We start from the raw sequence: 27848 nt of genomic DNA on the forward strand, positions 1-27848 counted from the left end.
ACAGGGTTTCTCTGTAGCTTTTGGTTCCTGTCCTGGAACTAGCTCTTGTAAACCAGGCTGGCCTCGAACTCACAAAGATCCTCCTGCCTCTGCCTCCTGATTGCTGGGATTGAAAGTATGCGCCACCACTGCCCGGCTACATTAGTTCTTTATGAATTTGAAAAATAAAATTTATTCTCTCCAAATCATATTTATAGAGTATTCACACTTTGAAGTTTATAAAGCAGAAAAAAATCATCTTTATTCAATTTTCCCTTTAATTGCTTATAAGAACTATATCCATAAATAAATTTGTCTATAATTCAAAATGTTTCCTATTTTTTCCCATAAGTACTTTGATAGTTTATTTTCTATTTCTAATATTTTAATAAAATTAAAAAAAATAAAAAGTATTCTTGTACACATAGCAGAAAATACATCTGACTAGAGAATAAATATTGCAAATCTTTTTCCACTTACCTTCTCCTTCGGCTGTAGAAAGGCACAAGGTTAGATAGGCACTGGCTAAGAGCAACACAATAGACCACCCCATCGTCAAAAACGTAAAGCACTCCAGCAGTTTTGAGTTCTGGGGACTCTGGGCATGACTTTGATTTTCAGTGCATTACTGGAAGCTAGTTCGGTAAATATCAAAGGTCACAAGAGAAGGGCAAAACAAACAATGTTTACTCATTGCTTTCACATTAATACTCTATGTTAATCATTTTACCTTTATTAATCAATGAAAGAGCCAGTCTTCTAGACAATCAAACTGAAATATTGAGAGAAAAAAGAGATTAAACTTTTTTTTTTTCTTTTGCCTTTGTATAGACACACTAGCTGGTAGGACTATTGGCTGCTTCTCTTTTCCCGAAGTTTGCCTGTGAACCTCTGGTGTCATTAATACTGGTCCTCAGTGAGGAGTCATTCGTGAAAGGCCCAGCTCAGGTCCCTCAGACCCTGTGTTTCAACATGGTGTTTTTCTTCATTGGTAGAGACCTATCTTCAGTCTGTTGGGGACAACCAGTTGTAATTAACAATAGTCTGTATTGCTTTGGGCTCCACAAGTCAGAAGAGTGTTTCTCTTGCCTAGTTTTAGTGTGTTTCTTAGATTGTGTTTGGTTGTTAGAGGAAGTATTGTGAGCCTAATAGGGAAAATTTCATTTAATATTTCTTAGCTATTGTTTTTTCTTCTTTTGAGAACTCTCTCTGAAGATTACAGGCCCAATTTTGAAAGGGTCATTTGTATGTTTTCGTTTAATTTTTTTGTCCTTTGAGTTCTTTCTGTATTCAGGATATTAATCTTATACATATATTTATAACCTTATATACATATAAGATTATACATACATAATAAATAGCAAAATAATATATAAATATATTAAGTAATATGCATTAATATTGTTTAGTAATTAATATATATTTAAAGGCGTGCTAACAAATATTTTCCTCATTCTGTGGACTTCTTCATCCCACTGAATGTTTCTTTAACTATAGAGAAACAAGTTTTATGAAATTCCACATGCCAATAGTTATCCTTAATTCTTGTCACAGTGTAATACTATAAAGAAAGACTATTTCTATACGTATATTATGTAAGATACAAGCTATGTTTTTTTTTCTAGTAGTTTCATTGTTTCAGATTGTAGGTTTAGGTCTTCTATGCCTGATAGCTTTTTGAGAAGGTGGTAGCTACTGGCATAATTTCATTCTTCTGCATTTAGACATGTGTATTTATTAGTAGCATTTGTTGAAAATAATTTTTTCCAGGATATGTTTTTCATCTCTTTGTCAGATATTAAGTGCTTGAAGTTACAAGTTCTTTTTTTTTATTTTTTGTTTATTTTTTTTTAGTTGTTGAAAAAAAAATTTCTGCCTCCTCCCCATTTCCCATTTCCCTCCCCCTCCTCCCACACATAACCCCTCCTCCCACTCCCCTCTCCTCTCCCCCTTCCCCCCACTCCATTCCCCCTCCCTCTAGGGAATGAAGAGCAGTCCAGATTCCCTGCCCTGTGGGAAGTCCAAGGTCCTCCCACTTCTATCCAAGTCTAGGAAGGTGAGCATCCAAACAGGCTAGGCTCCCACAAAGCCAGTTCATGTATTAGGAAGTTCTTATGTTTTGATATTTGATATTGTTTTCCTAGTATACATGTCTGTTTTTGTTCTTATAACATACTGTCTTTACTATAGTGACTGTAATATATCTTAAAATCTGAAGGGTTTTCCCTGTATAACTGCTTTTTTTTTTTCTGATTTACTTTTGTGTATTTATGCTTTTCCCCCTGAATTTGAATCTGGTTTAACATTTTCACAGTACAGGTCCTATACACCCAAGCTTAAGTTTATTCCTAAGTATTTTTTAGGTTATTGTGATTGGGAATATGATCTCTTTCTTTGTAGGTTTAAAAATTTCCCCATTTTTTGGCTGCCACTTTGTTTAAATGATTGTAGCTTTTGTTATAGAAGCCCCTTTGTTTTAGGAGATCCCATTTCACTAAAGTGTGCTATTGGCTATGCTAATGGCGTCTTGTTCAGAGAATTCTCTACTGTGCCAATGAGCTCAAGCGAATTCCCAACTCTTCCTTACTGGATATTCAGGGTATCCAGTCTTATGATGAAGTCTTTGATCCAGCCGGAGTTTTCATTTTTCAAAGGATGACAGACATAGTTCTATTTGCAATCTTCCACATAGAGCTATCCAAATTGAACATCTTTTCCTGAAGATGCTGTCTTTTCTCGAGTGTTTATCTTTGTTTCTTTTGTCAAAAGTTCACACATCTGTAGATGTTTGAAATTATATCTGGGTTTTCAATTGTAATCCTTTAATCAGTGTGTCTTTTTTTATGTCAGTATGTCAATACCGTACTATTTTTAATTACTAACACTTAGTAATATAATTTAAAGTCTGGGATGGTGAGAGCTCCAGCTATTCTTTTATCATGAAGGATTGTTTCAGTCATCTTGAGATTTCAGTGTTTATGCAGGCAGTTGAAGAGTATTTTTTAAATTTCTGTGAAGAATTGTGCTGGAATATTGAGGGGGGATGCATTAAATCTGTTGATTGCATATAGAAGCATTTGTTATTTTTATAATGTTAATCCTACCAATCAATAATCATTGGATATTTTTCCACATTCTGATGTATTCTTTAATTTCTTTCTTCAATGTTTATATGTTTTTACTATTCAAGACTCTCACTTGTTTGGTTAGAGTTATCCCCAAGATATCAAGACATTTCTTTCTTTCCTGTCTTTCTTTCTTTCTTTCTTTCTTTCTTTCTTTCTTTCTTTCTTTCTTTCTTTCTTTCTTTCTTTCTTTCTTTCTTTTGCTGTTGTGAAGCACAAGGTCTCCATGACTTCTTTCTCATCATATTTCTTATTTATTTGTGTACCGGAAGGCTACTGAATTTGTAAATTAGTTTTGTCTCCTATTACAGTGTTGCAATATTTATCAAATGTAGAATTTTTCTAATGGAGATTTTAGGGTCTTTTATATATATAATCATTTCATCTACAAATAAGGGTATTTTTACTTCTTTATCCTGTTTGTGTTAATTTATATCCTTCAGTTTTCTTGTTGATTTAGATAAGACTTCAAATATTACATTGGGTATGTGTCAAAAATTGGACACTTTTGTCTTGTTCCTGCTATACAATTCTCTGAGTTTCTCCTCTTCTTTGCTGTAAATTGCCTTTATTATGTTAATATTCAACTTCTGTTTGAGTGCTTGTATGGTTTTGGTACATAAAAATAACCTCCCTTCCTCCCATTCCCCCCACTTTCCTTCCTACCACCCATTCATTCATCAGAAAGGGTAAGGCTTTCCATGGGGAGTCAATATAGTCTGTCATATCACTATGAGGTAGGACCAAGGTCCTCCCCCTCTATAGCTAGGTTAAGCAAGGTATCTCTCCAAAAAGAATGGGCTCCAAATGAAATCCACAAGGATGACCCTAGCTTGGACCCTAATTAATAGTCAAGAGTGTACCTGAACTGGTTTTTCCTCTTAATCAGATTTATGACTACCTTAATTGTCATCATAGAACATTCATCCATCAACTGATTGAAACAGATGCAGAGATTCACAGCAAAACACTGAATTGAGACCAGTTGAAGAGAGGGAGGAGCGATAATATAATCAAAGGGGTCAAGACTATAATGAGGATGCTCACAGAAACAGCTGATCTGAATGAATGGGAGGGTCACTGATGCTGGAATGATAACAGGGGAATCTGCATAAAATCAAACTAGGATCTCTAAATGTGGATGACAGTTGTGTGACTTGGCCAGTCAGTGGGACCACTGGCAGTGGGTCCAGGCTTTATCCCTATTGTTTGAACATTAGTGTTTTAATTTTAAGATTAATTTATTTATTATGTATGCAGTGTTCTTCCTGCACGTATGTCGGCAGGCCAGAAGAGGGCACCAGCTTTCATTACTGATGGTTGTGAGCCATCAACCATGTGGTTGCAGATAACTGAACTCAGGACCTCTGGAAGAGCAGCCAGTGTTCTTATCCACCGAACCATCTCTCTAGAACTTTAGTAATTTTTTAACCTTTCATTTCTTGGACTGTTTTCATCATTTCATTCCACTGTTTGTTTGTGCATTCATTGACTTCACTAAGGGGGTTATTCATATCCTCTTTAAGGTTCCTAAACATATTTATAACAGCTATTTATTTTGAAGTCCTTGTCCTTTGCTTCAGCTCTATTGCATTTCTCAGGGCCATCTGTAGTAAGTAAGGTGTCTGGGTTCTGGTGGAGACACTATTTGGGGTGCTACTTGTTGTCATTTGTGCTGGTGTCAAGGCATCTGAGTTAGGGCTGGTTGCAATTTTAAGTTTAGTATTTTGTCTTGTCTACTTGCATGGGTGTCATATTCTTGCTTCCTATTGCCTTATCTAGATATAGAGACATGTGGTGGCCTGTTTTGCCCAGTAGTCCTAGCTTACAGATTTGGCTACTGTTTTCACCAGGAAAAATGATTCTGAGTAATAAGCATTGACAGTCAGGATTAGTGATATTACTAGGGGGAGGATCTTAAAATGTCCACTCTAAGACTAAAGTTGTTTTTTCTTTTTTCTCATGAGGTTCAATAGAGTCTCTAGGGAGTGGAGTCAGAGAGGGAGGATAGGTTTCTGAAAATCCCTACGTGGCTGGGGATGAGACTCTGGATCTTATTATGTTATCACTTTGATTAGTCTGCACCTGTTTATTGAAAAATTGAGACTATTGATATGGTGAGTAATATTTAGCAGGGTTTATTGATTCCTGTTATTTGTTTGTGATGGTGGAAGAATTCCCCTACTTTTGTTTTTTTCTTCTGGAATTAGTCATCCTTTGTACTTCTTGGTGTAATTAACTTTCTTAGACTGATATTTTTCTTTCAGTTCCTTCTGTTGAGCTGGGCTGGTGGACAGTAACTGCATATATTGGGACAACATATATATTTGTTGCAGATTTCAATTTTTTATTTGTTCTGTACATTTAGTGTCTTATATAAAACAGAGGATATTTTTTCTGGCCTTGTCTATTTGTTGTTCTATATTCCTCCTTACCTGAATATGGATGTCTTTCCCTATATTTGGATAATTTTATTTTGTTTTTGGCTGAAAATATTTTGTTACTTTGATCTGTATTTATTCTGTTTTTGATGAAGAGGGTATGCCTTTTCACAGAGGTCCAGAGCTCTTGAATTTTTTTTAAAAATTTTTTTATTGACGAGAAAAAAAATTCTGCCTCCTCCCAGCCTCCCATTTCCCTTCCCCTTCTCCTGCCCCTCTCCCTTCCCCCCATTTTTCTCCTCCTCTCTCTCCAGTCCGAAGAGCAGTCAGGGTTTCCTGCCCCGTGGAAAATCCAAGGTCCTCCTCCCCCCCATCCAGGTCTAGGAAGGTGAACATCCAAACTGGTTTACATAGTATGGAATTTTATTTTATGCATCCCGATCCCACTCACTTCCCAGTCCTCCAGTGTCTGGTCTCCATGAACTCTCCCCGACAAAAAAGAAAAATAAGCAGAAATAAACAGAAAAAGAAACAAGTTCACTTTGTGTTAAGCACTGTTCTTCTTACCTCATTGCGTACTACTGTCTAAGAATAATATAATTGTAATCAGAGTTGACTATTTAGTTGTTTGTCAAATCACTTATCTTTCATATATGTATAAGGATATTTTAAGTGAAAATATAGATAACAGTTTGAATAAGTTATAACAAGAGAATCTATTTATGAAAATATCTCCTCACATGAAATTAAAGAAAAAATTGTATGAAATAGTGTTGCCTCTGTTCTGTGTTTATATGTACATGTATATTAGAAAAAAAATCAGGTCTCTTGGAGCAGGAGGTTCAGGTGGCTTTGGCCTCCTTATGTAAGTACTGTGAGGAAAACTCTGATCATCTGGTAGCAAAAAACATGCTTTTAACTGAAGACTCATCTCTCCAGCCCCTGTAATTGCTACTTTGAGTTCATTGTCATTCTATCATCTAGTTTGCTTTCTTAGAGATTAATATGAGAGCACTAATTTTGGAAGGACATATCATCTTTATTTTTATGTATGTAGGGTTTTTTTTTTTCAATGGGACCTGAGCATCTGGAGGCAGGTCTGGAGTTGTAACTTTTGGTATGGTTATGTTTCTCACATTCATTGAGTGAGCATTTGGAATCTGTACTTACTTTAACTTTAGCTGAAGATAGTAAATATTTATTCCAACAAGAGGATAATGATAATGTGGTGCGAGAGAATTGTCTGTAATCTGTCAATCATGTTTTAAATAAATGCTGATTGGCCAGGTAGAAAGTATAGGTGGGAAAACCAGACAGGAAGTAGAAATGATGTAATGAGAATAGGAGAATTCTGGGAAGGAGGAAGTTGATTCCTCCCTCTCCTGCCCAGACCACTGAAGCAGCAGGATGTGATCTGCCCCACTGAAAAAAGTTACTGAGCCACATGGCTAACATAGATCAGAAAAATGGGTTAATTAAGATGTGAGAGTTAGCCAGTGAGAGGCTAGAGCTAATCGGCCAATCATCTTATAACTTATAGAGATCTCTGTGTGATTTATATTGGGGCTTGCCTGCTATATGCTACAAGGTTGGACAAAAACCCCAAAAACAAGCAGGCCCCCATTAATGTTACAATAATGATGTTTTCAGGGAGTGTCCTATCCCTGAAGAGTGCCTCTCTGCTTCTTCCACAGAACAATTGAAAACGTGGATATTGTTGCTTATCCTAGTAAGACCTAGAAAAGAGATGGCGAGACCTTCAGGACAACCCTTTGTAGCTGGGCTTTCATGGATTCTTACCTGGCTTCATTTCCTGCTCATATCCTTCCTTTTATCTTATTCTCCTCTTTACTGTTGGGCTTTGTGTGTTCAATAAGATCACACAATTTATTTACCCAAGATTGGAGTCAGTTGAATTACATCAGGTCAAGATATACTTTCCGCTAAGGAGTCTGGACCCCTAGTATGACTGTATGACTGGTAATCCTCATATAAACACCACTCCTCCAACCTCCACTAGACCTAAGAAAGGGACCTTGTCTTCCACTGTCATGACAAAAACAAAAGGGGGAGATTTGGGGCCTCATGAGTCCCAGTGTAACTTCTTGAACCTAACTTGAGTTGGTGTGAGGTCTAGTGTAACTTCTTTAGCCTACCTCGAGTTTGGAGACCTGTCTTTGGCCATGACTTCTGCGTGTATGTGACTGAACACATCCTGACCTAGAACAGCCTCTTCTGAGCCACCACTAGCATGTCAGAATATTATTGGCCCTTGTTTCTTACTCTGCCTCATCCATTCCAAGCTTCTCCACCCCCACCACAACCCTATATCAGTTCCTGCCTGATACCATAAAACCATTAAACGAGATCCTGCTTTGGCAGACTCTTGACTCAGAGGGTGTGTTTATCCCCTGTGGCTAGGGTCAGGGGTAGGGCTGGGTCATCTGACACTTACCATCCTGCTCAGCCCCAGGAACATTCTGGCAGGTCAGGCTTTGCCCCTGCTCTTTCTGCCAGAGAACCCAATACCCAATCAGCAGGAAGTTACCTGGAAAACTATGCCCACATTCCCAAAACATGGATTATGGATGTCTGTTTTTGTTTAGAGTGTTGGTTATAAGTTATTATTGATAATAGTCAGGGAAAAGCCTAAACAAAGGAGATTAGATTGAGTTTTTTTTTTTTTTTTTTGTAAATGGGGGGTGCTATGGGGGCAATTGTTTTGCACTCTGTAAAGATTTGTCACTGGTTTAATAAAATGCTGATTGGCCAGTAGCCAGGCAAGAAGTATAGGTGGGGCAATCAGAGCAGGAGAATGCTAGAAAGAGGAAAGGCTCAGTCTGCAGTTGTCACCCAGATGCAGAGGAAGCAAGATGAGAATGCCTCACTGATAAAAGTTAACAAGCCATGTGGATAACACAAACATGAATTATGAGTTAATTTAAGATGTAAGAGTTAATTAGAAGCCTGGACTAATAGGCCAACCAGTTTATAATTAATGTCGATCTTTGTGTGTTTCTTTGGAACTGAACAACCGTGGAACCAAGCAATAGAGGAACCTCTGTTAACACATTCCACCCCCTGGCTAAAAAAATACTTACAGCCATATCATAATGCAAAATTCATTTAGTACAATTTCAAAAGTTTCGATAATCTACCACAGTCTCCAAAATGTTTAAAATTCTTCAACGTTTCTTCTGAGAGTCATGTATTCTCTTATTGTAATTCCTTATAAAATCAAAATAAAAATCCAGATCACCTACTTTCAACATATAATGGTACAAGATATTCATTACCATTCCAGAATGTAGGGAAAACAGGATAGTAAAGAAATACTGGAGCAAATCAAGACAAAAAACCAGCTGGGCAAACTCCAATCTTTGCACCTCCATGTCTGATGTCATAACCCTCTTCAGACCTCCATCTCCATTCAGGATTAACTGCAACATATTTTTTTTTCATGGGCTGGTTCCACTCACTGATAGAAGTTCATTTTGGCAAGTATTCCACAACACTTTCATGTCTAACATCCTGAATGCTTCAAAGCAATCCAGGTTTCAACTTCACAGCTTCATACAATAACCTTTCTACTAGGGACACCCTTGACACAGGCCTGGCTTTAGCAGTGTTATTCTGTTATTTATTTCTTCTATCCTTAACTCTAAAGCCAGAACCATGTGGGTGAAGCTGCCAAATTTGGCTACTGGCTAGCACATGGCCACTTCATTCAATTACATTTTCCCCAGATTACGGTTTTTCACTCCCCTGGTTTATTTATTCCAAAACTTTCTCTGTTGTCCAGGCTCGCTTTAAATGCAGAGATCCACCAGCCTCTGTCTTGCCTGGGGTTGTAAGTAAAGGTGTGCTCCATTATAACCAGCTCTAAGCTTTTCTTCAATTTCTTTTCATAAGTTGGATATTTAGTTGGGTAAGACATTGCTTTGTGGCCACAATTCCCTTTATTCAATATTTTAATTTGTTTATTTCCTTGAACAAAGAACTTATCTGCATTATGTTTGGATTCTCTTTTTCTCCTCAAATAAATATTTTTCTTTGCAAAGCTTGCTCCTTTTAATTATAAATCTTCATTAGAGTTACCACTAATACCCACATGACAGATTCTACACTAGGCTGTTTTGAGATTTCTTCTGCCAATCAAATTAATCTAAAAAAAATCTTCAGTTTAGCTTCAGTCAAACTCTTCAAACAAGGGCAAAATGTGGCCACCTACTATAGTGATATTTCATTTATTATGCCATACACAGAGATAATTCCAGGCTCTGCAGTGTGCTTCATGGCAGACTTAGCTTTTACTCATACGTAACAGGTTTATATGGTGCACAGTGCTATGCAGAGTTAAGGTGGTGAGGATGACTCCAACTTAGCCATCCCAGAGCCAGCAGTGAACTTCTTCTGCCTTATTGAAAGCCTAAGAGAGGTGCAACCAGCATCTAGGGCTGCTGGACCTATGCTGTTACAATTTTAAAAGTGCTACTGGTCAGATAATTATTACAAATAGGTGATGAAGACAAATTCAGATAGAAAAGACATCTAAATGGATCATAGTGTCAGATAAATGTATGTAGGCTTGGGAGAGAGAAGAAATACTTACATAAAAAAGTAAATGGTTTTTAAAAATGAAGTCTTTAAAGAGACAGAGTACAGACAGTCATTGATTAAAGGAGTAAAGAAAAATAAGCCGTGTAAAGATGGAAAGTACACAGAGAGTCTGGATTATGTGTACTATTGTGTTTTCTTTAAAATTTTTGACTATGAATGAGCTAAGTACAGAGAGACATTTCATTGTATGGGCTGCTAAGCCAAACCAATATATATATATCTTTACTTCAAATTCGGGTTTAAGGTTATGTTGCTTTGGAAAAGAAGTTTTACTTTTGTTTCCACAGAGGATGAGAAGCTTTGGATTCCTTCCACATTAATCTGGTTTAATGGACCAAGTTTCCTCCAAAGATCCCTGTGACGCCCCCCCAAAAGTACTTTGCCCAACAAAAAGTAGGAGGCAGTTTAATGAACTACGCCCAAATTCCCAAATATTGTTTATAAATGTATGTTTACATTTAAAGGAGGATATGCTATAGAGATGAGTAATGGCATTGGTGTGGATCTTGGTTTATGGATAAAGATTTAAGGTATGTGTATACTTAAGGTATGTGTAAATTTCTGCTTTTGATTAAGGTATTGTGTTTGTGCAGCTCATTTAAAAATGTAATTCACAATTAAGAAATACAGGTTAATAGATAGTTATCTATAACAGTCAAACTTATAGTCATGTTAGTTAGGTTTTCTAGATGTAGAAAGATATATTTCAGTTAGACTTTAAACCTTTCAGAGACTAACAGATATGGCATTTAAAATGTTTTAAGAACTTAGTACTTTTTATGGCACTGAGATACATCTGCTCCAGGCAGCACCAGTCTACTTTAAGAAGATGAGTGGCATTAAAGAGGCTCCTTTTGAAGCCTCTTTGTTAGGCATTTGGGCAAGAGACAGCTCTGGCCTGAACTGCTTGATGATATGCTGTATAAACCGGGCATGCAGGGAAAACAAAAAAAAGACTGCTGAAGTTGTCTAAAGTAGAAGTAGTCCTTCAGTTTTCCTGCTTCATGAAAGAGTCTGCCAGACATTTTGCAGGACACAGAAGATAGTGACTGATAAACTGTCAATAGAAGTGAAACAGTTTTTCAAATTTCCTGCTTTATCCAAAAGTCTGCTGGATACTATGCTCCTGTAGGCTGAAGATTGGATGCCCAGTGTTAGAGAAGAACTTTGGGTGACTGTTAAGGCAGTGAGATGCCTGTGTCAATTCTAGAGTTTTGGAAGTTGCTTACAGTGCTCTTCCTGTTTACTTAGGTGATATTATAGCTTTCTGGGGTCTTTGATAAAGTTGTAGAATAGATAGTTATAGTTTTCTTTTGTTATGATAAAAGATAAAGTAAATATAAATATTATAACTGTAATTCTTGCTTGATACCTGTTTTTTATATGCAATTTTACTGTGCTCAAATTAAAACCTTTCTTTTTATTTAGGCAGAAAAGGGGAGGTGATGTGGGATTCCCTTCTGTATGTATTGCTTTTATTGGTTATGAATAAAGATGCCTCTTTTGCCTGTGATAGGGCAGAATAGAGCTATGTGGGAAAACTAAACTGAATGCTCAGAGAATATAGGCAGAAGCTGAGAGATGCCATGTAGCCAATGGAGGAATCAGATGCCATGGAATTTTACCCTGTAATCCAAAGCACTGTGGCAATACATAGATTAATAGAAATGGCTTAATTTAAGATAGAAGAGGTAGCTAGAAATATGCACAAGTTGTTGGCTAAGCAGTGATTTAATTGTTAGAGTTTTTGTGCTATTATTTAGGATCTGGGTGGCTGGGACACAAATGAGCAGTCTCTGCCAACAGTTGGTCACATAACTTTAATTACTACATTAGAGGAGAATAGAGGATGGGTGGAGACAGAGGCTCTAAGCTCAGTCTCCAATCGCCCAAAACTTGGTAGAAGTAAGACTTCTCTAGTAGCTTGGCTATTTTGCTTTTCTGATCTTTAGGTTGAAACCCAATATCTATCTCTGGGCCTTTATTATTCTTGTTACCACTTCCTTCACCAAAATATCATAAGAAAATTTCTAGGCAATGTACTAAAATTCTTATTTGAAAGTCAGCTCCCAACATTTTAAATTATTATCAGCACTATTGTCCAAAAGAGTCCTTTTAGTATGGACCATTAAGCAGTTCTTAAAGCATTTTTAAACCCCAAGTACAAAAGTTAAATTTTCTCAGAAAAAAAAAAACCTACCACATTTCAAACCATCACAAATGATAACCTAGTTCCTGGTACCTACTTCTGTCTTAGTTAGGTTTTTATTACTGTGAATAGACACCATCACCATGGCAACTCTTATAGGGAAAAATTAATTTGAGTTGACTTGTTCACAGTTTCTGAGATTTTTTGCTGTTTTGTCAAAAATCAGGTGTTCAATGGTGTGTGGATTAATATCTGTGTTTTTGATTTGGTTCCATTGGTTCTTCTGTCTGTTTTATATGCCAATACCAGACTGTTTTCAGTACTGTAGCTCTATAGTAGAACTTGAAGTCAGGGATTGTGATGCTTTCAGAAGTTCTTTTATTGTACAGGACTGTTTTGGCTATCTTGGGTCTTTTGCTTTTCTATATGAAGTTGAGTACCATTCTTTAGAGGTCTGTGAAGAATTTTGCTGTGATTTTGGTCAGCATTGCAGTGCATCTGTAGAGTACTTTTGGTAAGATTGCCATTTTTACTATGTTAATTATACCTCCCCAAGACATGGGAAATCTTTCCACTTTCTTGTTTTTTTTTTTTTCAATTTCTCTCCTCAAAGATTTTAAGTTCTTGTCATACAGATCTTCCACTTGTTTGCATAGAGTTACTCTGAGATATTTTATGCTATTTGTGGATATTGTGAAGTTTGATGTGTCCCTGATTTCTTTCTCAGCCTGTTTATCATCTGTGTACAGGAGGGCTACAGATATTTTTGTGAATTAATCTTGTATCCAGCTACATTTCTGAAGGTGTTTATGAGTTGTAAAAGTTCTTTGGTAGAATTTTTTTGGGTCACTTATGTAAACTATCATATCATCAACAAGTAGTGGGAATTTGACTTCTTTCTTTCTGATTTGTATCCCCTTGATCTCCTTTTGTTGTCTTATTGCTCTAGCTAGGACCTCAAGAACTATATTGAATAGAATGTGGAGAGAAGGGACAACCTTGTCTTGTTCCTGATTTCTGTGGGATGGCTGTGAGTTTCTCTCCATTTAGTTTGATGTTGACTATTAGCTTGCTGTATATTGTCTTTATGTTTAGGTATGCTCCTTGTATCCCTTCTCTCTCCAAGACATTTATCATGAAGGGACGTTATTGTATTTAGTTGAAAGTTTTTTGGCATCTAATGAGATGATTATGTGGGTTTATTTTTTTTTCAGTTTGTTTATATGGTGGATCACATTGACAGATTTTCGTGTCGTGAACTATCTCTGTATCTCTGGGGTGCGGATGACTTGGTCACAGTGGATGATAGTTCTGATATGTTCCTGGATCCAATTTGCTAGTATTTTATTTAGTATTTTTACATCAATGTTCATGAGTGAGATTGGTCTGTAATTCTCTTTCTTAGTAACATCTTTCATTACTAAGTATGGTATCAGGGAAATTGTAGCCTCATAAAGAGTTTGGCAGTGTTCTTTCTGTTTCTATTGTGTATGTCAATTTGAGTAGTATTGGTAATTAGTTTTTCATTGAAAATATTATAGAATTCTGCACTGAAACCATCTGGACCTGGGCTATTTTAAGTTGGGATATTTTGATGACTGTTTCTAGTCTTTCAGAAGTTATAGGTTTGTTTAATTTGCTTATCTGGTCTTAATTTAATTTTGGTAAGTGATATTTATCCAGAAAGTTGTCTATTTCCTTTAAGTTTTCCAATTGTGTATAGTATAGTTTTTCTAAATATGACCTAATGATTTTCTGGATTTCCTCCATGTCTGTTGTTATGTCCCCCTTTTCATTTCTGATTTTGGTAATTTGGATATTCTCTCTCTGCCTTTTGGTTAGTTTGGTAAAGGTTTGTCTATTTTGTTGGTTTTCTCAAAGAACCAACTCTTTGTCCTATTGATTCTTTGTATTGTCTTTTTTGTTTCTATTTTGTTGATTTCAGCTCTCAATTGATTATTTCCTACCGTCTAGTTTTCTTGGGTGAATTTTCTTCTTTTTGGTCTAAAGTTTTCAAATATTCTGTTAATTCAATAGTGTGAAATTTTCTAGCTTCTTTATGTAGGCATTTAATGCTATGAACTTTCCTCTTAGCACTGCTTTCATTGTGCCGCATAAATTTGGGCGTGTTGTGTGGTCATATTCTTAGAATTTTAGGAAGTCCTTAATTTCTCCCTTTATTTCTTCCTTAATACCTTGATGATTCAGGTGAACATTGTTAAATTTCTATGTGTTTTTGAGCTTTCTGGAATTAGTATTGCTGTGTTATTCTAGTTTTAAGCCATGGCATCCAAAAAGATACAATGGGGTATTCCAATATTTTTTTTTATTTTCTCTGTTGAAGTTTGTTTTGTTACTGAATATATGGTCAGCTTTTGAAAAGGTTCCATGTGGTGTTGAGAAGAAGGTATATTCTTTTATGTTTGGATAGAATATACTATAGATGTCTGTTAAGTCCATTTGAGTCATAACATATGTTAGTCCTCTTATTTCTCTGTTAATTTTTTGTTTGACTTACCTGTCCAGTTACGAGAGTGAAGTGTTGAAGTTTCCCACTATTAGTGTGTGGGTTTAATGTAAGCTTTAGAAGCATTTCTTTCACATATGAGGGTGCCCTTTTATTCGGGGCATAGATGTTTAGTATTGAGATTTCCTCATGTTTGACTTTTTCTGTCACTAATATTAAATGTCCTTTTTTGTCTCTTTTGATTGATTTGTTTGAAGTCTATTTTGTTAGATATTACATTAGTTATACCAGCTTGTTTCTTAGGTCCATTTGATTGGAAATTTTATTCCAACCCTTTCCTCTGAGGTGATGTCTCTCTTTGAGGTTGAAGTGTGTTTCTTGTGTGCAGAAGAAGGATGGATTCTGTTTCTGTATAGAGTCTATTAGTCTGTGTCTCTTTATAGGCTTGTTGAGTCCATTTATATTAAGGATTATTAATTAAAAGTGATTGATATCTCTTGTTAATTTAGTTTTCATTTTTGGTATGATGATTTGTGTGGTTTTCCCTTCTTTGGGATTTGCTGCTGTGAGATTATAAACTGTCTGTGTTTTTTTTTTGATGTAGCCAACTTCCTTAGGTTGGAATTTTCCCTTCTAGTACTCTGTGTAGGGCTAGCTTTGTGGCTAGATATTGATTAATTCTGGTTTTGTAATGGAATATCTTGTTTTGTCCTTCTATGTTAATTGTTGGAGGCCGTGTGGGTCCAACACAGATAATTACTTCTCTAACTGGACTGGAACAGAGTCATGAGGAATAATCAGACACAACTTCCACAGTCATCATGGAAGGGTAAGGTGTCTCTAGCTTATTCTCCAAACAGTTTATATATCATCCCAAAAATTGAGCGGGAAAACACATTAGGCTGTATCCTAGGTAACCCTGGTGAATGGCCTAATTGTTATATGTATTTAGAGAATTGCTTTTTCTCATTACACAATTTCCTTCATTTTCCTTTATTAGCATTTTGTATAAAGTTCTATTTTGTCCAATGTGAGTCACAATCATTTTGTGTTATGCCTCTTATGTCCGTGAACTGTATTTTTCATTCCTCTCCTATAGTCTTAATGTGGTTTCTCCACAATTTTTACATGTGTCTTCCACATCACCTTCATGATGATAAAGATAATGAGTTTTACTGGTGATTGTATTAGTAATTTCTTCACTATTGGAATTAACTTCCATTATAAAGAAACCATAAAGTGTTTCCATGACAATGTGCTGCCCAGCAGAAGCACCCAGGAATGAGAAGGCAATGTTAGACATCAAATCTTAGGCCATCATCTAAGGTATGTAGTCCTTTACATTCTAAAATTTAGAACTCTATGACTTGAGTGCTTTTTAAGCTAACACATGTGGCTTATGGTAATTTGTCAGGGTGGTGCTGACACACAACTATCTTCACTAGTGTTAAAGTAAAACACAAATACTTTTGAGTTTATTTTACTAATAAGCATTTCCTTGATGATTAAATAACTGGTCTGGCGCCTATCCAATGATATATAATAAAAAGGTATAAGATAATCTTCTCAATTTTATCTTGTTATTTATACCTATATTTATACCTATATTTAAACCTTAAAGAACCCAACATTTGAAAAGTTAAAATATCTTTAAACATCCTTTTGTTAAAATAACTTATTTTTATGATTCAAAACTTATTATGTTCGTGATAGAGGTGCTGAAATATAAAGATAAACATTAATACTACCCAGTTTACACTGGAATTATATCCTGACTAGCCAAGGTAAACTGAAAATACTGTCAGTTTAAATCCATTTTAAATATCCAATGTTCTATTAATCATGATAAACTAATATAGGTCTTTTGAAATGTTGCCTTGTTACCCTGGAAAAGTAGGAGGTATGGTGAGTTACTGCTATCCATTTTCACAGTGTCATATTACATACATATAGAAAGTTCCGAAATAGCAATAAACATTTAGCAATATTTGGTGAATAATTGCCACCTTTTCACTATTATAAACTCAAAATGTCCTTCCACTGTAAGCTAGAAACTGTCTTGAAAGATATTAAATAGAAACACATAACAGTATTTCTTCTAAAGATACACTTTTCTCTAATTATAAATTTGTATGTATTTAATGTTTATTTCTTTATTAATTTGGGCAAAAAGTATATATGTGCTTATTTCCTGTTTATCAAGTATACACAGTGCTTATAGATTTATATCACTGACAGAATCTGATACCCATTTAAATTTCAACTTCTTTGTATAATTGCTTGAAAATTTCAATGTGTGAAATTAACGTGTTCAAAAGTTTATATGTAAAATATTTCTTAGATTTGTTTATTAAACCAAAAGTAGTGTGTAGCAATTACTTATATTCATAAGTAATGCTAAGTATGACAGTTTGATTATTACATATTTGTGAGGTAGTACTAATTTGAAGATGAAACAATATGCTTTTATTTCACTATGAAACAGAACCTTTGATCAAAATGTATTGAAGAAGAGAGGAGAAATTTTGAAAATTTATGGGTAGATACAGACACTGAAGTGATTGCATCTATTTTATTGCCATTGGTTATTGTTCTAGGACACAGCACGTTCTGTTCTAGGAGTTTTGAACTCACTGTTTTGCATTTGTGGCAACGGTCTGTCAGTCTCCAAATTAATCATTATATATCAACCCAAGTTTACACTTATGAGAAGAAATGAGTTAAACAGCACTTCAAACATAAATTGAAACTGTATTAGTAATATGCCTACATATTTCTAAACAAATGTTTATTCATCCACTTAACCAAGAACATATTCTGTACAACGGGGATAATTGATGTGACCATCAATGCACATTGTACGTAATGGAGGTGATTCATTTGCCTTTTTATATCCAGGTTTACACCTAAATTCTACATAGTCTGATGATGGAACATATAGCTTTTGGTTTTCTTTCCATTTCAAAACCATGTTATGTCTTTCCATAATTTCCTTTGATACTACACATGGATCTGAAAGAAAAATTATCAAAAGTTAATTAATACATAAACCTACAGAGACTCAGCTTTCAAGCACAATTCCTCCACATTTTTAAAAACACGTATTAAACATACACATAAAATTAGTTCACATTGGATAGCAAATGGTATCAAAGCAATATTTTTAACATGATAATTAGATATCTACAGGAAGGATTTCAAATGTCAATTAAGTACTTATATTTCAGCACATCCATGGTTGCTTGCATTGACTTAGATATTGAGAAAGGTAAAAATTTGAAACTTGAAAGTGTATGATATTCAGACCTGATTGGTATAGGAGGATCATCTGTCTATGTGTTACTTTCATTGGTTAAGAAAGAAACTGCTTTGGCCTTTGATAGGACAGCAGCTTAGATAGGTGGAGTAGACAGAACAGGATGCTGGGAGAAAGAAGCAGAGTCAGGCAGACACCATGAAGCCAGCTTCCAGGTCAGACATGCTGAATCTTTCCTGGTAAGCCACCACTTTGTGGTGCTACACAGATTACTAAATATGGGTTAAAGCAAGATGTAAGAATTAGCCAATAAGAGGCTGAAACTATTGGGCCAGGCAGTGTTTAAAATAATACAATTTCCGTGTTATTATTTTGGGTAAAGCTAGCTGGGAGCCGGGCCGCAGCCTGCCGTTCCTATCACTACACCTGATAATCAGTTAGATGAGTATATATAGAAATACTGCTCCTAGAAAGCCAAATCATAACCACCTCACAAGGTTCATCATTCACTCAAAAAGTTGTAACTCTGAATAGTGATTATTGTATTATGAATTTGATTGTCATGGTTTTAAAAATAAATCTACCAAATGTCCACAGTGCATAATTGACAAACCTGCTTGGAAATTAGATTCTGCAATCACCACTCCTGCCCCTGGACTTCCTTACATTGTTAGAAAGCCAAGAGGACTTAATGTTCAAGTTCACGTTTTCTCCAACCAATCATTTAGCACTGCCACCTGCCCCACAGCACATTTGATCATACACTACTGTGAAGGCTGGGACTAAGTGTTACAGAATGGGGACCAAATTCACATAACCATCTCCCATTGCAGCATCTGGTCCCACGCCACTGTCTAGTCAGAGGAGAATCCTGACAACTCTCTGCTGAGGTTTCCAATTGCAATAACCCTTGCTATTGGTAATCTGCCAATCACAATTTCTGAGAAAACCTGCATCATCTTTTGTGAGCCACCATATCCACTCTAGGAATTTTGACTTAACAATCACCTTGTATCCTGTGCTGTCTCTGCCACCTACCTGAGCTGATAAATGCCCAAGTTTCAGTAATAATTCACAGAAACAGTCATGCCTAAAGAAGTTAATTACAAATAATCCATAGGTGTTACATGGGAGCAACTCCTATACTGTAGCTCAAGATACATCTCCTGTATAATACTTCCTACTAAGAAAGTCTCCATAGATAAAGTATATACAAAATTATCAGGCAGATGTACAAAACACAGGAAATAAGAAAATATGGAAAGCAACCAGATTCTTCAGTGGTACATTTATCCTCCAGTAGAAGACTCCAAATGTACTGACATGATTAAAAGATATGTTAAAGACTTTTTAATATCATTTTTAAAACACAATTATTTCCAAGAGAATACAGAAAAACAATTATCAAAGTAAAGAAAGACAATGGGAATATGAGTGAAAAAATGATACAGAGAAGATATTGTTTGAAACATTAAGATATAAGAATTGGAAATTAACAACTGTGCAATTTAAATGAAACAGATCTGAAATGTTATTAGAAGCAAAATCCTGATCATTCCTAATGACAATTATAACTCTTTAGAAGTTAATATGTATAAACGTAGACTTAACCAATCAACCAACCAATAAAGGCCTTAAAATTTAAAGATCAAATGAATGCACACCTAACATAGGTAGCCAAAAAAATGTGCTCTAAAGAGCTGCATTGAAAATGAAACAAAACTGCCAGTAGAGAAATTAAATACATATAAATGCTAATACAACTGAAGATACAAAATTCTCTTCAAGATTTGTTTCAGAGCTGGGCAGTGATGGCTCATGCCTTTAATCCTAACTTTAAGAAGGCAGAGATGGGCAGATCTACAGAGCAAATTCCAAGAAAGCCAGGACTACACAGAGAAACCCCTTCTCTAAAAAACAGGTATTTCAGAATTAATGCTTTTAAAATAGACAAACTGTAAAAATTAATTTGCAGTTTTAATAAAAAATCCAATGTTACATTCTATAGTTTAGAAAAAAATATCATAAATCTTATATAACCACCAAAAAGCCAAAAGTAATGCTAAGTAGTAAAACCTCTACAGGAATGGTCCTAATATCAGAACTCAATCAGAGCTTTAGAGGTATAGACAGAATAGTACAGGCATAAATATAAACAGATTGATTAAAGGACAGGAAGAGAAAACTATCTTTGACTAGCAATTTTGGAGAATGGAGGCCAAAGCATGTATAAGAAAGAAAGCCTATTGACAAATGTTGCTGGAAAAACTGGATTTCTAACCACAGAAGAATGAGATTAGACTCCTACTTTCACCTTGTACAAAAATCCATTTAGATCAGATCAGAGACTTTAAAAACTAATTGAAACACTGAAACTTTAAAAGAAAACATAGGGTATCCACTCTAAGGTATGGGGATAAACAAAACCTTTTGGCTAGAACACCAGCAGAACAGAAACTAACACCAAGTATCAGAAGATGAAACTGCTTATGTTTCATCATAAAATAGTTTCTGTAGAGCAAAGGAAACATCCAGTAGAACAAACCCAGTCAATATACTGGGAGAAAATCCTTCCCATCTACACTTTAGACAAGTGGCTAATATATAGAATTTATAAAGATTCAGAAACTTTAGAACTAAGTAAACAAGACTATCACTCAAAAAATGGCCAGATGAACTGAACAGAGAATTTGTTTTCAACTTTCTTAAAGTTTATTTAAGTTTTTTAAAATATTTCTGTGGGAAGTTTTAAATTGTCCACCAGAATCAACTTACTGTCTCCCAGGAAAGTAATATATAAGGATAATTCAGTTATTATATATTAATAACGCATTATATTATACCAATAGAACAAATAATAAATTAAGTGATAATTTCAATAGAAACAGAGAAACCATGTGATAAAACTATACATATTTTCAACATAAAAAATGACTGAACAGTTTAAGCATATAAAAGAAAGTAATGCAGAATCATTAAATGGCATAAAAGGCTTTTACACCTGACATACTTACTGCCATTGACTTGCTAGATGTAAAATGCCCTAAAAATTGACTAAATGCATCATCAGAGAGGCTTCTTTCAGTACCAGATAAAAACAGATGTAGATACCCACAACTGTTCTTTTTGTAGAGAGAGAGATAGTTTAAATTAAAGGTCTCCATCAAATCCCTTAACCTCGATTCTCAGCCAATTCCACAGAAAAGGAGGTGGAAAGACTGTAAGAGTCAGATTCGATAGAAGACACCGGGAAAACAAGATCCCAAGAATCAATTAAGCAAGCCCATATGAACTCACAAAGACTAAAGCCACAAGCACAAGGCCGACATGGAGCCAAACTAGGACCTCTCCATATATATTATAGCTATTAGTTTAATATTTTTATGTGGGTCCTATGAGAATAAGTGGGTCTCTGATTCTCTTGCCTGCTCTTGGGAATTCTTTCCTCCTGTTGGGATGCCATACCCATCATTTGTTTGAAAGTTTTTGCTTCATCTTATAATATTTTATTTTGTCATGTTTGGTTTTCATCTCCTAGAATCCTGCTCTTTTCTAATGAGAGACAGAAATGGAGTGGATCTTGAGAGCGGGGGATATGGGGAGGAACTTGGAGGAGTAGAGGGAGAGGAAAGCATTATATGATAAGGATATATTGTATGAAAACTATTTTAAATAAAGGAAAAATGACTGTGGTCAGCAATAAGAAAAAGGCATCGATTCTCTCTAATCACTTTCACTGCAGTTTCTGAATTTGAATTATAATAATTAAGAAGATAAAGCATACAATTATTGAGTTAAAAGTCAAATCATTCTTACTTGAGCATTATATATTTCTATACATGTTAAATTCTAAAGACTCACCCAAAATATAAAAACTGAAAACAAAACTGATTAGGTCGTGATGTGCATTATCATTATACAAAAGTCAGTTTTCTATAGACCAATTCCATTTTTCTGAGAATTATCAATAAAAACAATCTCATTATCATTAACTTCAAAACTTAATCTAGTAATGAATTTAACAACTCAGGTTCAAGACTGTAGACACAACTATTAATTAACTGCTGAAAGAACCTGAAACTGACAAAAATGGAGAAATTTTTTATGTTAAGGTTTGGAAGAATTAATGTCAGCATTAATATTAATATATACATGATTCCCATACCAGTTAGCATACTCATAGAAACCCCATTGAAATGCCAACAACATTTTTTATGTAGATAAATGGGGGAATCTAAACTTTGGATGGAATTACAGTAGAATGTGTAGACAACTAGAACTTGAGCAAAAAGGAAAAAACTGGAAATAATACACTATTTCAGTATACTCCAGGAATCCCTCTGTAACCAGATTACCAAGACACTGGGATTAACTATCAAATAAATGAGAAAAGAGATTTGAAAAATTGAACTATGCCTTCAAAGTTAATTGATTTTAATAGAGTTTCCAACATATGTTGGAGAACAGATAACATATTCAATAAGTGATACAAGGATAATTGATATCCACATGGAGATAAATAAAATTTGATTCTTATTTCTGATTGTAAGGAAAAATCAATTCTAAGTCAATCAAATACATAAATATAAGAACAAGACGCTGAAACTACAAGGGAAAACAATAAGGAAACACTTTTTTGGTTTTGGACACTGAATGTTTGGATGGGATCTCAAATCACAAGGCAAAAGACAAACTTTGATGAATGGAGTTTATCATAAAGAAATACTTGGGTATAGCAGAGAACATAGTCAATACAATAAAGGAGGGACAACCTATAGAATTGTAAAAAATTGTCAGGCATTTATATATATTATATAAGAATTTCCTATGTCAAGAATATATATGAAATTGAAAATACACCAGTGGGCAGTGGTATTATATGCCTTTAAACCAAGCACTCAGGAGGAGAGACAGGCAAATCTGTGAGGTTGAGGCCAGCCTGGTTTACAGAGCAAGTTCCAGGATAGGCTTCAAAGCTATGTAGAGACCCCTGCCTTGAAAAACCAAAAACCAACCAACCAAAGAAACAAAAACAAAACAAAACAAAACAAAAAACAAATAAGAAAGAAAGATAAAATACTTTTGCAAACAAAGATATGGCAACGAATAGACACTTCTGAAAGGAATAAATATATATGTGGTTGAGAGGAAAAATAATATCATTTGCCATCATTTGACTGCCTAATAAAGTTTCAATGAGATTATTCTACCTTATCACTTAGGTAGAATAGCATATGATGCTCAGTTAATAACTCAGAGAGAGAAATTTGGGTTCAACCTGGAAGTCAGAAAAGCAAAACACACAGCCACTGACTCTTACCTGTACATCGGTCTGAAATGGTGATCCTGCCTCCAAGAATCTCAGAATGATACTGTGTCTGAGAGCTGTCTTTTCCCATTTTATCCTCTGTAGTTCTGGGATTAAGGGTGTAATCCACTACCTCCTGTTTTCAATGGGAAGCTAGTGTGGCTAATGGGATTAAATGTGTGTGTCAGTGCTGCCTGATCTGAAAGGCTGGTCAGGGCAGCTGTGTTACTTTTCTGTTATTCAGGGAAGCTTTATTTATTAAAATACAAATGAAATGTCCCTACAGGCATCGCAGAAAGGAACCCTTAAAAATTACAAATGCTAATGAGTCTGTAGTGGAAAATAAAATTAACAGCTCTTAATGGGAATGTGGATTTGTGCAGTTACTATGGAGAATAATATGGAGATTTCATAAAAAATCTAAAACTTGATTTTCCATATATGATACCTGTGTTTCTCTGCTGATATGTATCCAGAAGAAATGAAAGCAACCTACTCAACCTGCACATATATGTTTATTGCACAATTCTATGTCATAGTAACTTAGATAGAAAAATTGTCTGAGTGCCCACAAATTGGTGAATTTATTAAGACAATGTGGCATATTTATATGTGAAATATGGTTCAGACATTATAGATAATTTTTATTATTTTCATTAGGAAAAAGCATTGAAGGATATTAAGTAATGTGAGCCAAACATAAAAACAGAAGTCCTTCATGTTCTTTCTCAGACAATGGAAAGAAAAACTAAAATTCCTCTTGACTGCCTGACAGTGAATAGTATAAGTTAGATCGTTTATGTAAGGAAAGGGGGGCTTATATGAGGGATATAACCTAACTACTGCAAAATTTATACAGGTGTGGTGATATGAATAAGAATGGCTTTTGTACTGACTGGTTTTGTATGTCAACTTGACTCTTGATACAAGCTGGAATCATTGAAGAAGTATGAGGCTCAATTGAGGAAATGCCTCCATGAAGTCCATCTGTAAGATTTTTTATCAAGTAGTAATCAATGTGGGAAGAACCAGGCAATGGTATATGGCACCATCCTCAGGCTGACAGTTGTGAATTCTATAAGAAACCAGGTTGAGTATGCCAGTAAGCAGCACCCCTCCACAACCTCTGCATCAGCTTTTGCCTCCAGGATGCTGTCCTGCTTGAGTTCCTATGCTGACTTCCTTTGATAATGAGCAGCAATATAGAAGTGAGAGACAAATAGAATCCCATTCTCCCTAACTTGTCTTTGGTCATGGTGTTTCATCACAGCAATAGAAACCCTAAGTAAGGCAGACTCCACAGGCTTCTATATTTATCATGGAGTGGTGCTGACTGAAAAGGATTGGATCTGTAGTTTTGTTGGAGTAGGCTAGCCTTGTTGGAAGTGTGTTTCTGGGGATAGACTTTAAGATTTCAAAAGCCCAAGCCAGGCAAGTGTCTATAGCTTCCTACTGCCTTCAGAGCCAGCTATTTTCCTGCCTGTGTGCCACCATGCTCCCTGCCCTCACACATGATGATAATGCACTAAGCTTCTGAAACTGAACGATCAATAAAATGAGAGTTTTCTTTGCGTTGCTAGGGTCATGGTGTATTTTAAAGCAACAGAACATCAACTGAGACAACAGGTGTGGAAATATGCTGGCACCAAGATTTATGGACATCAATACATGTTAGTAGAACTCAATCAAAATAACTTGCATAATTATATTTGTCAACTGTCTTTATATGAAAAAGAATCTAATAATCTTACTTTCTTCACATGCTGATATTTGTCAGTGAAGCACTAAGCAAAAGAATACTTTTAATCTGTGAATATTCTTTATTAACAGAAAAATATCTGTATCATGAAACTGAATCTCCTGTGATTTATAAGAACAAGGTACTTACTTAAACATTTTGGTGGCTCAGACCACTCTCCATTTCTGCATGTTATTTTCGTGTCACCCTGAAGTATGTACTCAGACTGGCACCGGTATTCAACTGAAGAAAATGGATCATATACTTGTAATCTGAAGGAGATGATGTCTCCATTCTTAATAGGTGGAGGAGGCCCACATTTTTCTTTTGGATCTAAGAACACAACATTTGATTGTCTGAGAAATGAAATCATAGTACAGATTTAAATAGAAGAAATGAAAGTATAGTGCTAAACAAGACTTTAGTGATTTCTGGCTACAGGGATAATTGCTTGGAGAAATTTCAATTGTATAAACTTAGAGTTACAAATTCTTCCTTCCTACTCATTTAAAGCACTTACTGAACTTGAGTAAGCTTGTCTATTCTAAAGACTTCCAGCGCTAGTAAATGATTTAAACAGCTTCTAAACATACAGAGGCCAATGTTGACAGGGAGGGTTTCTTTCTTTTAAGACACTGGACTATTTATTGCTCTATATATTCCTAATATTAATTAACAGTTTTAGAAAGATATTTATCGACAGTAATTTAAAGCTTTTAAAGTTACAGGAGGTAAATAAGTTATACTTGGTCCCTGATAGAGGTGAGGTAATTATAGGCATCTATATGTTATACTTTTGCTGGTTACAATGGGAATTCTTGGATATAATATGTTTAATAAACAACATAGGAAGAGAGAAGACATTGATAATTCTAGTCAAGAGATTCAGGACTTAATTAACTGCACGATGTTGTGTGATATTTGTTTCCCTTCTGAACTGTTAATTGTCCTGCTGAGGCCACAGGGAAGGACTGAAATCAAGTACTGATATTGTCTGTTGAAGAAGTTCTCAACAGGAGCATCATGAAACTGAACTGAACGCCAACACTATTTAGAAGAAAAACAAGTGTTAAAGATCCAAACAAAATATTTTAGTGTGGAAGGAAATGAAAAAAAAAATTGGCCATAAGGCAGCATGCACATGTTTTAGAGCTGATTAAACTCAAACTATACAAGTACCAAAAAATCCATGCAGATTCATGTATTGAAACCGCCTAAAGAAAACATCTTGAAAAACAGCCTTATAAAATTACTGCCAGAGTGGATTAAAATCCAAAAGAAATTAACTTCACGTCTACCACCATGGAGTCTATAGGAGGTGAAAAAAATTGAGTGTCAGTCTTGAATTCTGTGTCCCATGGTGTTAGCCTTGTGAATAAATAAATTTGACATCAATGAAGACATCAGATAAAAGAAAATAAAGAGGATTTATTTCTAATAGAGAATTCCTCATAAAAAGAAGTAGCAGAATTCATTTCAAAAATAACAAATCTTAAGAAAAAAAGTAATTGGTAAAAAACGAGATAATTTTTCTGCTCATAAAATTATGTTTATGTTTGAGATGAAACCTACCTTTTCAGAATGGTGCTTTAACAGTAAATCCTGAAGGAATCTTTAGGTAAAACATGAAAAATGTGAAACATAAAGAGATTTTAAATAAGTACAATTTCTAGTTTTTCTTTGGAATATAAAATGTCTGCATCAGTAAAGAAGGATAAAATGTAGCACAAAATCCAATTGGTCGTAATAATAAAAACCTGGAGTTAGATATTAGGTTAATGTTAAAGATCAGAGAAGTATAGGAAACAGCCAATAATTTTTACCTCTACTGAATTTTCAGACAAAAGGGGCAATCCTGTTCCTATGAATCTTCATGCTGAATGCCCTGAGCACCTGTCTGCTCTGGCCCTATAGCCCTCTCTTTGCATGGCCAAATTACTCTTGTCCCTACCTCCCTAGGGCTGGGATTAAAGGCATGTGATACCAAGATTTGGGACCAAAGGTATGAGCTCTGTTTCTCTTTAGACTCATATATTTTACTATATGAAGATATTTTATTACACTATTCATTTGCAAATTTCAAATATTTGAATGAAAATATTTAAAATTTTTTTATCTAACATCATATAAATGTATTATATTCATTTAATATTTAATAAATAAATGAAAGGATTAAGGTTTAAACTGACAACATTTTCATGAGTGGCAATGTTCCTAAAATCTGATAGAATTTTTATTGAAAAATTTCTACCATGATTCTTAATTAAATTCACCAATTGAATTAAAATTTTATCAGTATCATTTTATTTATATTTCTTATCATTTTGGTTGTGAGCTTTTCATTTAATGGCTGATCTATCTCTAGGAAACATCTGTAACACATTACTTAAATCACCAGGAACCAGTGACTAGACAGCCCAGGGAAATAGCATCAGTTCTTTGACCAGTTATCATTAGAGAGGCTTCCTCCAAGAACAGATGGGAGTGGGTGCAGAGGCCCACAGCCACACTTTTATTGGTTTAAACTGCAGGTCTCTATTGGATCTCTCCCTTGGAGTTTGGGGACCCTACAGAAGATTGGGAGGAAAGTTTGTAGGAGTAAGAGGAATGAAGGACACCAGGAGAGTATGGTCCATTGAGAAAACTAAATGTTATTCTTTTGGTCCCTGCCCTAGCCACGCCCACTCCTTTTAACCTCTGACCGCCTGTGATTGCTCTCTCTCTCTCTCTCTCCCTGTGTTCTCTCCTGGTGTACACAGGGGCTTTGCCTCTCTCCTTCTCTTTCTCTCCTCTCTCTCTCTCTCTCTCTCTCTCTCTCTCTCTCT

At 35.2% G+C, this 27848-nt stretch overlaps 1 protein-coding gene across 6 annotated transcripts in view; it reads right to left on the bottom strand.

Annotated features, from left to right (window-relative positions):
• Positions 1-27848, bottom strand: part of LOC101999859 (complement factor H) — a 132166-nt gene that overhangs the window by 32647 nt on the left and 71671 nt on the right. For 4 of the 6 annotated variants that reach the window (XM_013346745.1, XM_026779733.1, XM_005348454.2 and 1 more), the window contains 2 exons: positions 25174-25356; positions 17283-17733 (listed from right to left, as the gene is read on the bottom strand). In XM_013346745.1, coding sequence (XP_013202199.1) covers positions 17522-17733; positions 25174-25356 — 395 coding nt within the window. In that variant the 3' untranslated portion in view covers positions 17283-17521. Of the gene's footprint in view, positions 1-459; positions 17734-25173; positions 25357-27848 lie in introns of those variants that run through there. The other 2 variants (XM_005348455.2, XM_013346747.1) reach the window with 1 other exon arrangement.

This window comes from Microtus ochrogaster, chromosome 6 (genome assembly GCF_000317375.1).
Source record: "Microtus ochrogaster isolate Prairie Vole_2 chromosome 6, MicOch1.0, whole genome shotgun sequence".
Classification (NCBI taxonomy): Eukaryota; Metazoa; Chordata; class Mammalia; order Rodentia; family Cricetidae; genus Microtus; species Microtus ochrogaster.